The sequence below is a fragment of the Silene latifolia genome, chromosome 2, assembly GCF_048544455.1.
Source record: "Silene latifolia isolate original U9 population chromosome 2, ASM4854445v1, whole genome shotgun sequence".
Classification (NCBI taxonomy): Eukaryota; Viridiplantae; Streptophyta; class Magnoliopsida; order Caryophyllales; family Caryophyllaceae; genus Silene; species Silene latifolia.
Genome location: NC_133527.1, coordinates 189987732 through 190002687, shown reverse-complemented (window position 1 = coordinate 190002687; position 14956 = coordinate 189987732). Strand labels below are relative to the sequence as shown.

Here is a 14956-nt window from a genome sequence, read left to right as displayed (position 1 = left end):
AAATGAATTCAAATTGCAAGAAAACATGACTAATATTAATATAGAAGTACTTAACGAGATAACTATTTTACGATTTTTACGATATACTTGTATAAGGCAGTATTAAACAAGTATTTGTAAAATTCTAAGATAAGTTTTCGATAAAGTCTTACTATAAAAAACTGTGGGCAAAATGAGAAAACCACCTCATAAGTCTTTGACAATGAATGCGGATTAACTAAAATCCAAAGTTAGTTGGTTTCTTTTTTCCTAAACTCTTCCTTATTGATATAATTGTTCTATAACGTATAATTAAGTTAGCACGAATAACACCACTCTCACATCCTATTAAAGAGTATAAAAGACAACACTCATGTACATTCATTCACCAAGCACTTAATTGAGAGAATTCTTTCCCTATTTCATTAATCAAGTACTATATTTGTGTATGAACTTTTCACCAATCAACTACTAGAATTGTTTATGTACTTTTCATAATCATAATCAAGTACTATTTTTGTTGTTCTTTTTGTTTATGTATTTTAATTTAATGATTTTATGATTATAATCGAGAATTGTTTAATTATCTGTTCTGCAGAAGTGCAGAGTAGATGGATCAAGAAAATACAAAAAGGGAGACACCACTTCCGCCATATGCGGTAGGAACTAAAATCTTACTAATAGATCCTGATGTAACGTCTCTCAATCACACAACATCGATACTGGAAGAATCAACTTATCGAGGTTGAAATAATACTTGTTTTGTTCTTTTGTCATTTTTCGTTGTTAATTTCTGTGGTCTTTCGCCGTCAATTTTTGTCGTCTTTCATCATCAATTTTTGTCGTTTCTCATCGTCAATTTTTGTCGTTCTGCTTTAAAAAAACTAAATTCGCTGATGATTTTATAAAAGTTCATGCAACAAATTATCATAAATTGTCTTCTTACCATTCTCAACTTGACTATTTTCATTTTAATTGATCAAGATCATTACTAAAAAACATCATTCTAGTTACTTTAATTTATTTTAAAAAAAAATGTTATATGTGCATAAATTACATTGGTTGGCTTCAGATTAATTGCATTTTATGAGTGAATTAATGGCTATTTGAATAGATTTTGGTTCGTGAGACCTCCAAGATCTAAAATTTATTTTATATTTTATATCGAACACACTTTTAAAATGTAAAATTATCTTGCATTCAAAAATTAGTGGTATTTCGAATCAATTAAATCAAATGAGATCGATATCCAAGATTAATATAAAAGAAATTAATAAGATCGAATCCAAAGTTTTGTAATCTTTTTAAATATAAATTACATTTTGAGGAAATTCATATTATCATAATATAATGCAAATCATCTGATTAAACCAAACTTTTACATAGATCTACCATTGATCCACAAAAAGTGACAACAAATAGAAAAAAAAAACAAGAAAAAAGAAAGAAAAAAAAAAGAAAAAAAAGGCCCTAAAAATTTAGACAGTAAGTCTCCTGGGAGATTATCTCTCACTACATTAGTGAGAGACCGTTTTTCTTAAGAATTTGTGAAGCTTAAAAATAGGTCACATCATAGTAATTTTTTTTTTTTTTTTTTTTTTGGGGAGGGGGGGGGGGGGGGGTGGTGGTGGTGTTAGATTGTTAGAGGAGTTTAGGAGTAAGGAAGGGGGAAAGTGGATCGAAAAATGGGTGAAGCAACACAAATTTTATGATAAATAGGTTCTATATAGGTGTTATTTTAAGGGGGCGTTTGGTACGGGAAAGGGTAAGAGAATGAAATCAAGAAAGGGTAAAAGAGGGAAATGAATGAGATCACCCATATTATACTTGGGTGTTTGGTTGACATTTAGAGGAAAAGGGAATTAAAAGCCAACATCCACCACCTCCACCACCATTATCCACCACCTGCCACCATTATCTACACCGACACCACCACAAGTAGCGGCGCCGACGATCTTCCTCACGTACCCCACGACGAACCTAATCACCGCGCCTCACGCCCTCAACAAACACCACAATCTCGACCCCAAACACCTTATTCATTCTAAAAAATCCACCACAACCCTTCGAAAACCCCTCCCCCACCCCTTAAAACACCAGATCTGGTGTGTCCGGCGTCGGGCGGTTGCAGTGGTGTGACCGAGGAAGGTGTTGGTGGTGGTTGGTGGGGTGGGAGAGTTACTGAAGGTGTTGGTGTGGCGTTTAGTGGTTGAGGATATGGGGTAGTGTGGACAGGCGGCGTCGCTGGTGGTGGTTGTGTCGGCGTCTCTGGTGGTGGTTGTGTCGGTGTGGTGGGTGTAGGGTGCAGGTGGCAGTGGTTGACGGTGTGAGAGGGTGTTGGTGGGTGTTGGTGGGAGTGGTGGAAATAGGGAGTAGGAGGAAGAAGGGATTATGGGGTTATAGGCTTACCCAAGGAGGGGAGGGGTAAGGATGAGAATGGTTTTGGGAGTAAGGGGGGTATGGGTTACCCTTTCTTTGTATCAAACAAACAACAACAAAAGGAATCAACCATTTTTATTCTCTTTCCCTTTCCTTATTCCCCCCAATCAAACGCCCCCTAAGTTTATAGTCAAGTGACAATTTACTTAAATAACCCTATTAATAACATTTATTCACTACTAGAAATGGCAAATCGATCAATAAGATCTGGTCAATTCAGGTTCGGAGTAGTTCGAGCTTATTGGGATGCAGGTCGGGTTGGGTCATTTTAAGTTCAGGTCATTTTCGGATTTGTCATTATCAAGTTTTTTTGGAAGATAACGGTTACTATGTGATAAGGGTAATTGAGGTATGGGGATAATAGTTAATAAATATTCATATCGGGTTGAATAGGGTCGGGTCAATTCAGGTTTCAGATCAGATTCGGCTCCTCAATTCGGGTTCAGGTCTGGTTATTCGGGACGGGTTATTCGTGACAATTCAATTTTTCCAAGTTTATCCACTACTATGTTTTACAATAAGGGTAATTGGATATCCGTTCTTTAGACTAGGAGGGAGTAGTATTTACTATTGTTCACTTCGGATTAATGTAGAGTTACTTTAGAGAGAGAAGATAAAGAAGTTGTTTGGAAGTAACTATTGCCCATCCTTTACTCCGACTCCATTGAGAGTTAACTTTCCGTTAACATTCCCTTTTAAATAGAGAAGAAGATCACAAATTCTCATTATAAACGGACACTATCCGTCTATACGTATAGACGGATACCATTTCCTCTCACAAAATACTCATTTGTCATAAAGTGGGAAGCAAATGGGGGTGCCCCACCTTGTCCCCCTTACCCATTTTATTAGAGGTCTTTACCCGTCTCTTTGCCTCACCCGTCTATACCAAGACCTATTGGAAGAAGATAGCTCTCCATTTTTCTTACTTTTTTTATGGTATTTTTCTACATCATTAACATTCTCTTTTCATAAATTAAGTTAATGAATACGATCTTCATAAAGGAATAAATATTTAAAAAAAAACAAAAAAGCTAAGATATGCCCTCTTTTATACAACACTTTCTAAAGTTATTCGTTTTGTATATTTTTAAAATTACTGCCTTAAAATTATCAAAGCTTTATATTTTGATACATTTTGCTTTTCTTGTGAACTAATCTTGAGGATCCTATGTGCTTTATGTAAAAACTTTCTTTGCAGCTGTTAAAAAAAAAAAAAAAAATCGTGAGGGTATTGTTTTAAACTTTACTTAATAAACCTCTCATTTTACTATGTTGTTCAACTTATCCTTCATTTTTATCTATTCATATTACCTAAACACTCACATTTATCTCTAAATTTATTGCTAAATCCTCTTTAAGTTCATCTTCTTCAATTTTTTCATTGCTCTTAAATCATTTGCGACAACTTTAGTTAGGTGATCAGCTTATCCTCTAATTTAACAAATTTTTGTTTTGTTCATATAGGGGGGGGGGGGGGGGGTGGGGTTGTTTTCTGTCGTTGGTCGTTTACCGTGACTTTTCTCTCGAACGCGCTGTCTAGCCTTTCTCCTTACCCACCAGTCAGAAGTTGTGCTAGTCATTCGACCACAGCCGAGCGCTTTTCTCCTGAACAAATAGGAGGTGGTTCACCACCCGGCATAGGATATGTTTTCATTACAAAGGGACATTTTGATAAAATAAAATCAATTAATTTGATTTATATATATCATGCGGGGCCTAGTTTAACTTATGCCTTTCTTTCCGAAACTTCTAGTCAAGGTCAGGGCCTTCCACCTATATGGGCTATATCTATGCTCCAGACCTATCCTTAGGCGGTCAACAAAATATTTATTTTGTAAGAAAGGTAGTTCTTATATATTTCAAACTTAGAAGAATTCCATGAGTTTCTTACAAGTAAAATATTAATTCTATACAAAGAATCTAAAATTTCTCTTCTATCTATTCAAAAACTATACAAGTTATACAGTAAGAATTGATCTCTCATTTAGACGATTTAATGCATCCACAACAGCCATATACACATTTTCATTGACTGCATAACAAAAAAAAAATACTTATTGTAGTTGGAATATTTTGAATTTCCTTTAATGTTTCTCTTTTGTTCAATTGCAATTAAATCTAACACAATTCGCATAATATTAAAATTTTGGTGCCTTATTTCTTGATGTCACAAAGTATTAAACATGTTTTAGGATATTGTATAAGAGATCATAATGGTAAAGTTGTTTTGTTGGAGCAAAAAAGTGCAGATCTAATTATAATTTTGTTGCGGAAACTCTCACTTTAAAAGAAGGCATTTTAGCAGCTAAATACTTAGGAATTTCAAAGTCAATTGTAGACAGGGGCGAACCTTGTAGCAAGGGGTGGCGGTCGCTACCCCAAACTTAAAAAAATGGTTTAGATGACGGATTTTTGCTACCCCAAATATTGTTGAATAATTGATAAGTAAATGTTATCTCATTAAGTGTACAATAGACATTGTGGTTCAATGGTAAAGGCTTTGGTTTCCCAGCTCGATGCCCTGGGTTCGAATCCCACTACCTACATATTTCTACTGATTGTAGAAGGTGATAATTTATGTGTTAGGGAAATTTCAAGGATGTGAAATTAGACCTTCATTTTTTCGATGAAATGATAATTAAACATTATTTTCGTGAAACCAACAATGTTGCTGACTTTATGGCTTCTATTAGACATTCATGTCCAACTCTTTCGGGGTGGTTTGAAAGCTGGTGGCTTCAACTTACCTCACTCATTCGAAAGGATGAGATAAGTTGGTGCTACTCTAGATGATCAATCTAATTTTCATACCTTATAAAAAAAAAGTATTAAGCATGCAATTCTAATCAAAATTTGTTGGTCTTTGATGATGTATATGATGAAATAAAGTGGAATGATTTTTTCTTTTAATTAGTCCATTGTAATAGTGTACCTATTCTTTTTCACATGGAATCTTCAACAATGCAATTTTCATATTAGGTCATTGAAGTGGCAATTACTAATTAGTCCATTGTAATAGTATACTTATTCTTTTTCACATGGAATTTTCAACAACGCAATTTTTATTTTAGATCATTTAGAAATATACTGTGTGTATTGAACGCAAGGTGAGGATGTTGCATTAGGCACTAAGATATTAGGATAATGTTGTCGTTGTTGAGCTGTTAATAACTCTAAATCTCTTTGTTTTTATTACAGTGACAGGTATTGAAATACCGGATATAGCATTAACAATGATAAAAGAAAAAACAAATGGATATGATTTAATTATAGCAGCAGCAAACATGCCAGGAATCGACTGTTTAACATACCTTAGAAGTCTCATGGCTATTTCAGAAACCCCAATCATTTGTATGTTTATTTAACCCTAATCAATATTTTTTTTTATACATTTTATTAGGCACTATACTAAATAACTAACAACTAATTTAATTTTCCCGAACTATACTCTATTAATTTGATGTAGTGATATCATACGTGGCGGATTTTCAACTTATCGCGACAGCGTTACGACAAGGAATAAGTCATTTCCTAGAGAAGCCTATCAAGAGGGACGAAGCTCGGGGATTATGGCAATTTGCAATTAGGAAGCCAAGGAAAATTATTCCAAAGAAAGCCAAAAATGATTTTAAACAAAATAATAGGGATATAATGGCTAGTAACAATGTCAAAGGCAAGGGCAAGGAAATTATGGTACAATCTTATAATAAGAGGAAAAGAATAGATGATGGTAAAATTGATAATTACCAAAGTAAGGGTAAAAAAAGTGATTTTATTAGTAATGGGGCTGAAACAAGTGATGGTCTTCAATGGAAACCACAACTACATGAAAAGTTCATGAAGGTGCTTGGTGATGACACACCACAAGGTAACTACCAGTGAGACGGTAGTTTTATTGATTAACAGTTAGTCTTGCTTATAACGGTTGTTTATCAATATCAATAAATAATTTGTCTATATAATTGTTGTTCCGTGAATAATGTGTGTATATTTTTCCAGTTTACTTACTTTAATCATTTTTCCTACTTGTTTGAGTGAATTTAAATGCTTTATATGAAAAGCAGTTAAGTCTTTACATGTGTCTTATTGCTACTTTGATCAAATCCCATTTATATATATCTACTAAATTTTGTTATGCAAAATATTACTCCTTTCATCTCATATTCTCATTCATTTATTTATCTTAAATAAATATTAAAATCTGATTATTGTGAGCTTTATTTAGCAACTTCAGGACAAGCAACAAAAACACTAAATGCGACTGTGAGAGTGCAAGCACAACCAACTCAGCATCTTCAGGTTATATTCTACTTTCTAAACTAGATCACTTTATTTAAAAAGAGTTTTTCTAAAATGTGCCTAATAGGCACATATTAAGATGCTAAAAAAGGAAATATTTACATCAATATATCATAATAAAAAAAAAAAATTGTGTTTAATATGTACTCCGTAATTTTTTAACCATGCAATTTATATATACAATTACGGCGTACATATGCATTACGCAAATAAAGAAAAACAATCTTTTTTTTTTTTTTTTTGTTACATTTATTCTGCTTACTCGTTATAGGCAGGAGCTTGTAAAGCATTGGAATAATGTTATTGTTGTTCTTTTCTTTTTATCAGAGTTCTGGAAAGGAGACCAATAAGCAAATGAGTGCAGGTCCAAGTACCGGAATGGGGTTTAATGCAACAAACATTAACAACAACAATCTTGGTAACTCAGGGACAATAATGTTGAGGCCACAAACTCCTAATTTGCTCCAAAATTCAAACATTTTAGGAAATGTTCCTAACTTTGTCAATCAAAATAATCATGTTTCAATCTACACCAGTGCACCATACAATAATAATTCAATGATTTTAGCTGGTAACAATTATGGAAATTCTATGACAAGCGGGCTAAGTGTTAATCCAAAGCCGTTCGGATCATTTGAGAAGAAATCAAAGCTTACTGAAAGAATTGAACAAATTAGGCATGAATATTGGACTAAAGGTAAATAATTAAAACTTTCAATTTTTTATATGAGCTTATAGGAGGTTGGAAATTAAATTCTCGTCTTTGTTGTTTTCACTATAATCTTTCTGTTTTAATTTTGTCGTTAAGCTTTATTACTAAATGAAGTATTTTACTATTTTATTTCTTTTCAAAATAATTATTGGCGCTTTTAAAGTGTTTTTTGAGTGAGAGAGTATAGAGTGATATTGTTTAATACTATTGTCAAAATTAATGATCAGAATAGACTAGGTAAAACTGTAAAAGTCGAAGTAATTAAGTAAATACATTTAAGATCAAAATTTGATAACTTGGACGATAAATTGTCGAATAATAAACGATAAAAAAATTAATTAAAATCCATAACATTTTATTTGAACAGAGAAACCAGCAATTGATGCAGAGAACAAGTTAAATGAGCCAGTAATTTCAGATGAAGAGCTAGATATGCTTTTGGAACCTGATTTACAACAAAATGAGGATGAACAACAAACAAATGTTTTTGGTGAAACTACCATTCCAGAGCTTGGAGATACCAATTTCGATAATGACATTTTCTTGGATGAAATTTTCGCTGAGGTCGATTTTACTTAATGTTTTTAATGTTTTTTTTTTCCATAATTAAGTCAAATCTTAAATCTTATTTGTCGATTTTGTTTTACGCATTGATGTAATGTTTAATACGGAGTATGTGTTTTTTACAGCTTCGCGAAGATTTTGGAATGTGATCTGAAGAGCTTGGGCTTCGATGCAAAAGGGAAGACAGGACCATTATAGGACATTGGGCTCGTGCCCTCTTCGGTTCTCTTTCAATCCGTCTTTTTTTAGTACTCTTTTTTTTTAAAGTTAAATTAAACGTTTCGTTTACTTTCAGACCAGTTTTTTTTTTTTTTTTTTTTTTATGAAATATCTGCAAACAAGTTAAGGTTTCGTATATTTATTCTTCACCACTTAAAACAGACGAGCAAAATACGTAAAGAATGCACAGGGACGGAGATTGTAAAAAACAGGAACAAAATCGACTCAGAGATCTGAAATAGAACCCTTAATGGCTAATAACATTAGCATTGACAAATTGGCATCCATATGTGCAAAATACACTAAATAGGGACAGCTAGTATCAAAATCAGGTTAGAAGGATTCACATCGATACACAAATAGACACGCAGTAATTCCCTGAAACTTGCTTCGATACAATAATTAAGTCTACTAGTCTGCAAACTATACACAAAAAGTGGAAAAGATTACTGTCTAAACCCACCTTCCATGCCATGTAGGTTCGGCATTGAGGGGTAATGACCGAACTCTGGTCTATCTGGATTGTCATGAAATTGTACGTGTATGTTATCCATCTCGGTAGGCCGGACACTGTGAGCGCTGGTGTTGTTAGTTGTCGGAAGGCCGTTTCTGAACTCTTCCAGCAACCTGAAGTATGTATGCGGACCCCACCCTGATCAATAATAAAGCTTTACATTAGTTATAGTTATGGAATAAACACAGATAATAAGGTCCTTGTAGAATTAGAAACCGAAAAAAGCACTGTGAAGGCCATGCAGGTCTGTGATCTTAAGTCCCATGATTACAAGCTTGCCATCTGATGTATGATATAATACGAAAACAACATTGCCGGATTGCCCTAGTGTTTTCAGGGCTCCCGCAAATGACAAGGTAGCACGGCACGGGCACGGCACGAACAGGTTGGAGGCGGGCCGCGGCTGCGTTTATTGGGAATTCCCGTGCTCAGGCACGGCACGGCCCAAGCACGGAGGGTCCGACACGGCCCGAGATTTGGCCCGTTTCTTAATTATTTAATTAAATTCCTTACTTTAATATCGTTTTTTAATTATTTAATTAAATCTAATACATTAAAAATACAAGTAATCAACTAATCAAGACATCAAGTACATTAATATTTAGTAAAATATATATTTAAATCATTAATATTCATTATTTATATAAATCAAAAAAGTATTTAGAAAAAAAATACTAAGGCTATTAGGTCGGCCCACGTGACAGGCACGATTAGCCCATGGGCAAGGAGCGGGCCGCGGCGGGGGTTTGGGTGAGTGGGCCAGGCACGGCACGGCACGACCAGCCCCATATCCGTGCCTGGGCCAGACTATTTTTGGGGGAAGGTGCGCGGGCCGGCACACGGGCCGGCCTAGTACGACCCAATGCCAAATCTAGGTAAGGCTAATTGAGTCCTTTAACTTTATTCTATCATAATCCTAACAAAAACTCAACAATGTGGTAAAGTGTCAAAATAACAAGCTTCCACAGAGGAAAAAGAAAGAAAGAAAAAAGCATCATCGAGAAAAGAAGGATTAAACATGTGTAAAGAAGGAATGAAACGCTGGAGGGTAAGAAAAGACCGGGAGTGACGTTGTCAAGCAGAAAAGCGCCACGAAAAAAAATACCCCATTTTGTGCGATCTGTCTAAAGCTTCCTAAAGACCGTGTATACAGGGACAGAAAATTCTAACATAACTGGAACAGATAAGGTACTAGCAAAACACACTAGAATGTAGTCTACCATACCCAGAATGACACCAGAGTACACACACTACAAAGAATTTGAGATTCTAGAAATAGCGGTAATAGATCACAGTTTGCCAATTGAAATTCACAAATCACATCAGTAGAAACTAGAAAGACAATCTAGAACCCCTTTACGGAAACTGCATAACTGAACATAGAAAAACTAGTCAACTCCATCTAGACGATTATCAGTATATTTTTTTCCATGAAACCTTTTATCTATTCTCTCCCGGCTATACCCTTTCCTGTGCCACGCTTTGATAATACACTTCACACTGATGACAGCAAGAAGAATCATGTGTCTGTTGCCTTACACAGCCTCGTATTCACTGGAATTGCTACATTTTTCAAAGTTCTTACTTATTTCGACAAATGTAACAATTCCAACAAATAGGAGGGCAGCAGTTAACATTTAACAGGGTGCTATGGCCAGACCAATCATCTGGCTTACAATTTGACATGAATTCAGAAAAAAGACATTCAGCATAGACGTTTGATTTTGGCATTTTTCAGGAAAGTAACTTTCAAGTTACACTACCACCAAAACATATATCTCTCACATTTAGTTGAAAATCTGTCATACGGGTTTAGTAGTCTTAAAATAACAGCAACATTACCCATATACCTCGTAGGCTCCTATCTATGACGAGGTATGAGAGGTCAGACAAATGCAACCTTTCCCCTCAAAGCACCTAGTTTGCCTTTTCATTTTGTTGCCAACTAATGAAAGTATTAGAAAAAATATGTGAAATACAACTACAATACGATCAAAGAACATACACATACCACAACCTCAATTTATTCAGATTTAAGAATACACCGTGTTTTACCTGATGATGAAACTTTAGTGACTACACTTCTAAACAGCTCAGAAGATAACTTTAATAGCTTGGTTTATAAGGATGAGATACAAACATGGTATTAAACCTAGGGCGCAACATTGAATCTAATCGAATTATAAATGTTTAGAGGGTTGCCACGATCGCACTTTGGGGAGATGAGATATAGGCCACAATTTTGGCACAACGACCAAGATTTAATACCATGGATAAGGGACTATGGGTTATAAGCCTGAAATGTGAAATCCCCTGTTGATGGCTTTGGTACTTTTTGAAGTTCGTACCAAGTTTCTGAATTAACATGATCATTCTTACTAATTCAGTAAAATAAAGATTAATTTATGCATGTCCGCTGGCCCTAACAATATGAAAATTAAACGAGGCCAATACACCTAAAGAGTTAGGACCTCCAAACATATCGCAAATGGCAAGATACATCTTTGTGGCGGCAGTTCCTCCACAAGTGGTGCAAGGATATGAATAGAAATTATGCACCTATGCTATAAGCCTACAACACATCATATAACGGAGTCCTAGACAAATACAAAATTTAAAAAAAAAAAAAAAAAAATACACAATCACTGCTTCAAAACAGAGATAAAACCAAATAAGTATAAAAATCACAATATTCAATAAGGTCTTACCATTTACATCATATGGTGGCGGAAAGAACTGCAAGTAGCAGAATGAAGAAATAACCATGCCTGCTTAACAAGAACAAAGCATTATGATCAGAAATAATGAAACAACGAATAGGGCACCAAATGCTTCACAGAGAACAATCCATCAAAAATCAGAGATTCCAAACAATTAATACTCAGAAAGTCAGAACACAGACCTAACAAGCCTCCGGTAAAGACATCTTGCCAGTGGTGCCAGTAATCATCAACCCGAGAAACTGCCACCATGGCAGCAAGAAGAATGGGCGAAAGAACGATGCATAGTTTTGCAACATGGCCCCTACGATCAAAAACCTTAATTTTCCCACCAAGGTACCAAGCTAGGAAACCAAGACCTGCAAAGGACCCTGCATATGGAAGGGCAGCCGTTAAGAAAATATGCACACTCTACAACTAAATACGAAAATCTATTAGGAGAAAGCCATTGAAGTGATTCAAGAGTTCAAGCTATTCAGTTAGAATCTTCGGAGACGGTTTAATATTAAGCTAATAAGAGACTTACCAATGTAACTAAAAGGTTAAGCATGCAACCTATTGACTCACTAAAGACTCAAATCAAAGAATAACTACCCTCTTACTTTTATAAGGCACAAGTGAGACTCCGTTGTGGGGAGTGCAAGGCGAGCACAAGGGCCTAATAGACACAAGAAGCACTGTTTTTGCAAACAAAATTCTATTTTTGAAATATCGTGTCATAAGATCGTCTCATATGAGAACTTTTTTGTAATTTATAAGTAGTCCTATGAAGACAACACGATCAAATCTTATCAAAAGTGAGAAAACAATTTACTATTCAACAGGCACATGATAAAAAGAGATCGAGGTTGATATAGTTGTATTGCTTACATGAAGAATGCCCACTTGGAAAGCTTTTATGGCCCTCTTTGATAACACTCTTTAAACCCGTACATATGACATTTCCAGTGACCTTATCAAACACCTGGAGGAAAACAAGTGATCAGCAAGTCTCCCAAAAAGAAAATTCATAACAAAAAAAAAAAAAAAAAAAAAAAACATAACGAAAAAGAAATGAAAACGGAACACCTACGGCTTTCCCATCGGGAAAACACCGCCAAAAGAAATCAGGGCGGGGTCTACCAACACCATCTTTAATCGCATCAGTAATGACGGAGGTTATAAGCACAGAAAACAGGAGACCTAGACAACCATACACATGAAGTTCAGTAGAGTCAATTATGTGCAATTGTGCATGTGTCATCAAAATGCTATACCAATAATGAGTGAATGTGTACCAAGAATCGCATGATGAAAATCATAGATATCCTTTCTGATGATGTAGAAGACCAGAAAGATGAGGAACGGCAACAGGATTGCAATAATCTGCAACCAAGAGATAACTTGTTATTTTTGTAGAAAACTCTACTGCTAAAGAAGTTGGTCTTATAATGTCAGCCATGAAATGATAAACACACCGGAACAGCCCAGAAGGGAACCGTATTTCCTTTGAGAGGGTACATAAGATCCTCCATCATCCCTTTCCCAACATATCGGTGAAATGGCTCAATAACATTCAAGACGATGTCAATTATCACCAGAAGGAAAAGAATGAGCCAATCATGCATATGTATTCTAGCCACTTGCATGCCATGGGACTGCAGGGTGTGACCAAGCTGAATTTCTGGCATTTTCACCAGCTACAAAAGAAATTATCTATTCAGAAATCACAAACTTACACAAGGCGGTCTTTATGTGGAATTCATATTGATATATCTTGGTCTCACATATGAGACGGTCCCATACAAGAATAATTAATCAGAACTATACAAAGATTCCAGGCTTCAAATTACTTTGTCAAGGAAATTGAAGAATCATTTTAGAATCAATGGAAAGTAACAACATTAAATCTGTCATCCAAACCGCGCATACAACAACAAAAATTCACTTAACCAAATCCTTTTATCACAACAAAAAGCTAATTACTCTCATTCTTTTCAGATACGCAGCAAGACATCAAAACCAGAAATAAGCTTCTCATCTGAAAACTACTGAATATAAAAACTACTTAGCATACGGATGATTAACAGCCTCGTGGCGTTGCTAACACATGGGTAAGGCTTCATACCTCCGACCCTCGCCCTGCCTACAATTTGCAGTGCCCTTAAGACACCGGGGTAATGTTGTTATTGTTTTGTAGCAGACATGAATATATGACTAAACACCCATCAATGAAACATACTCCCTCCGTCCCAATCACAAAGCATAAAAAAAAAAGTAAACAAATGATTGAGACGGAGGGAGTAAAAACAATCACTTTGACAAAGAAAACAGCTATTGAATGCAGGGAAATGTACTACCCAACAGCCTAACAATCACTACCCATGTTCACCTTTCTCCAGATCCATATAGGAAAGTAGGCCAGCAACAACAACAACAATACTACCCCCAATGCCTCAATGGCTCCCGTAAATTGCAGTCTAAGGGGGGTCGTATGTACGTAGTTTTACCCTTATATTCGCAATATAAAGAGGATGTAACTATGGAGTATTATATAAAACCAAATTCTAAGCTAGCCATCTTAAAACCTATAATTATGCAAACAAAATATTTCAAAATCCCAACATAAACTTGACACAACTTCCACAACAATAAAAAGAACAGCAGAAAAAACCCAAAAAGAATAAAGGGTAAAAGTTGAAATTAAATACTATTGTGTGAATCTTTTATTCTAATTCTTACAAAAATCAAAAGTACTCACCTTTTTTAACTCAATAATAAGCAAAAAAAAAAAAAACACAATAATTTCAGTTCATAATCATATGACAGAGAGTAAATATATATACATAAACTAAAGAATGTTGGTAAAATTTAAGGAAAGAAGAGAAAAAAAGCAGACCAAAGGATGTTGGACTGTTGAATTATCCTCCACAGTTGCTGTCAATATTTCAGATGAGTTGCGCTTTCTGAGAAACAAAACAAAATTAATTAAATATGCTAAACACTAAGACTAAACCCGACTACTTGTGTAATATCGCCTTATACAAGTACAAATTTATTGTAAAATGTAACACGGGTTATTTTAATAACTATCTTTACCCTCTAATATAATTGTGTATGGACTCATTCTATATAATCCTGGTATAAAATCGTCTTATATAAAACTAATTAAGGATTAAAAGAATAAAGAGGTAAGGAGTGTGGATTAAGGAATAATTAACCTTCACTAGATAAAATTAATGTAAGGAGACTTGTCTAAAATGGAGGACTTAAAGTTGTGAAAGAAAGGGACTGTTATATTTAGTATGATTTGAAATAAATAAAAATGGTTGTTGATAATGACATTATACAAGTAGGTGTACAACGGTAGTATTAGGTGGACTTAACAAATAATTTTGGTATTTAATTGACTTGAACATTCTAATTGTCAGAGGTCTCCGCGCTTTGGTTAAGAAATGCAAATACCTTATCTTTGATAGCACTTGGATCATAAAATTTGAACATTGTTAACAGAGAAGCTAATAGATC

At 34.9% G+C, this 14956-nt stretch overlaps 3 protein-coding genes across 6 annotated transcripts; 2 read left to right on the top strand and 1 right to left on the bottom strand.

Annotated features, from left to right (window-relative positions):
• The first annotated feature begins 590 nt into the window (after window positions 1-590).
• Window positions 591-6303, top strand: LOC141641816 (two-component response regulator ORR26-like). Its single transcript, XM_074450463.1, has 3 exons — window positions 591-723; window positions 5620-5772; window positions 5888-6303. The coding sequence occupies exons 1-3, from the start codon at window positions 591-593 to the stop codon at window positions 6301-6303; spliced, it is 702 nt and encodes a 233-aa protein (XP_074306564.1).
• Window positions 6304-7133: 830 nt separating this feature from the next.
• Window positions 7134-8239, top strand: LOC141643993 (uncharacterized). The gene is made up of 3 exons (XM_074453412.1): window positions 7134-7417; window positions 7800-7996; window positions 8122-8239. The coding sequence occupies exons 1-3, from the start codon at window positions 7156-7158 to the stop codon at window positions 8143-8145; spliced, it is 483 nt and encodes a 160-aa protein (XP_074309513.1). The 5' UTR covers window positions 7134-7155; the 3' UTR covers window positions 8146-8239.
• Window positions 8240-8449: 210 nt separating this feature from the next.
• On the bottom strand, window positions 8450-14745 carry LOC141643992 (lipid phosphate phosphatase 2-like). 4 transcript variants are annotated; one of them, XM_074453409.1, is made up of 9 exons: window positions 14650-14745; window positions 14328-14394; window positions 12907-13128; window positions 12727-12814; window positions 12522-12631; window positions 12320-12413; window positions 11632-11820; window positions 11438-11497; window positions 8450-8867 (listed from the first exon to the last, which is right to left on the bottom strand). In XM_074453409.1, exons 3-9 carry the CDS (start codon window positions 13117-13119, stop codon window positions 8662-8664), a joined length of 960 nt encoding a protein of 319 aa, XP_074309510.1. In that variant the 5' UTR covers window positions 13120-13128; window positions 14328-14394; window positions 14650-14745; the 3' UTR covers window positions 8450-8661. The 4 variants fall into 4 exon arrangements, with proteins under 4 accessions (XP_074309510.1, XP_074309509.1, XP_074309511.1 ...); XM_074453408.1 differs by lacking the exon at window positions 14650-14745 and having other exon boundaries at window positions 14328-14418; XM_074453410.1 differs by lacking the exon at window positions 14650-14745 and having other exon boundaries at window positions 14190-14344.
• Window positions 14746-14956: the final 211 nt, after the last annotated feature.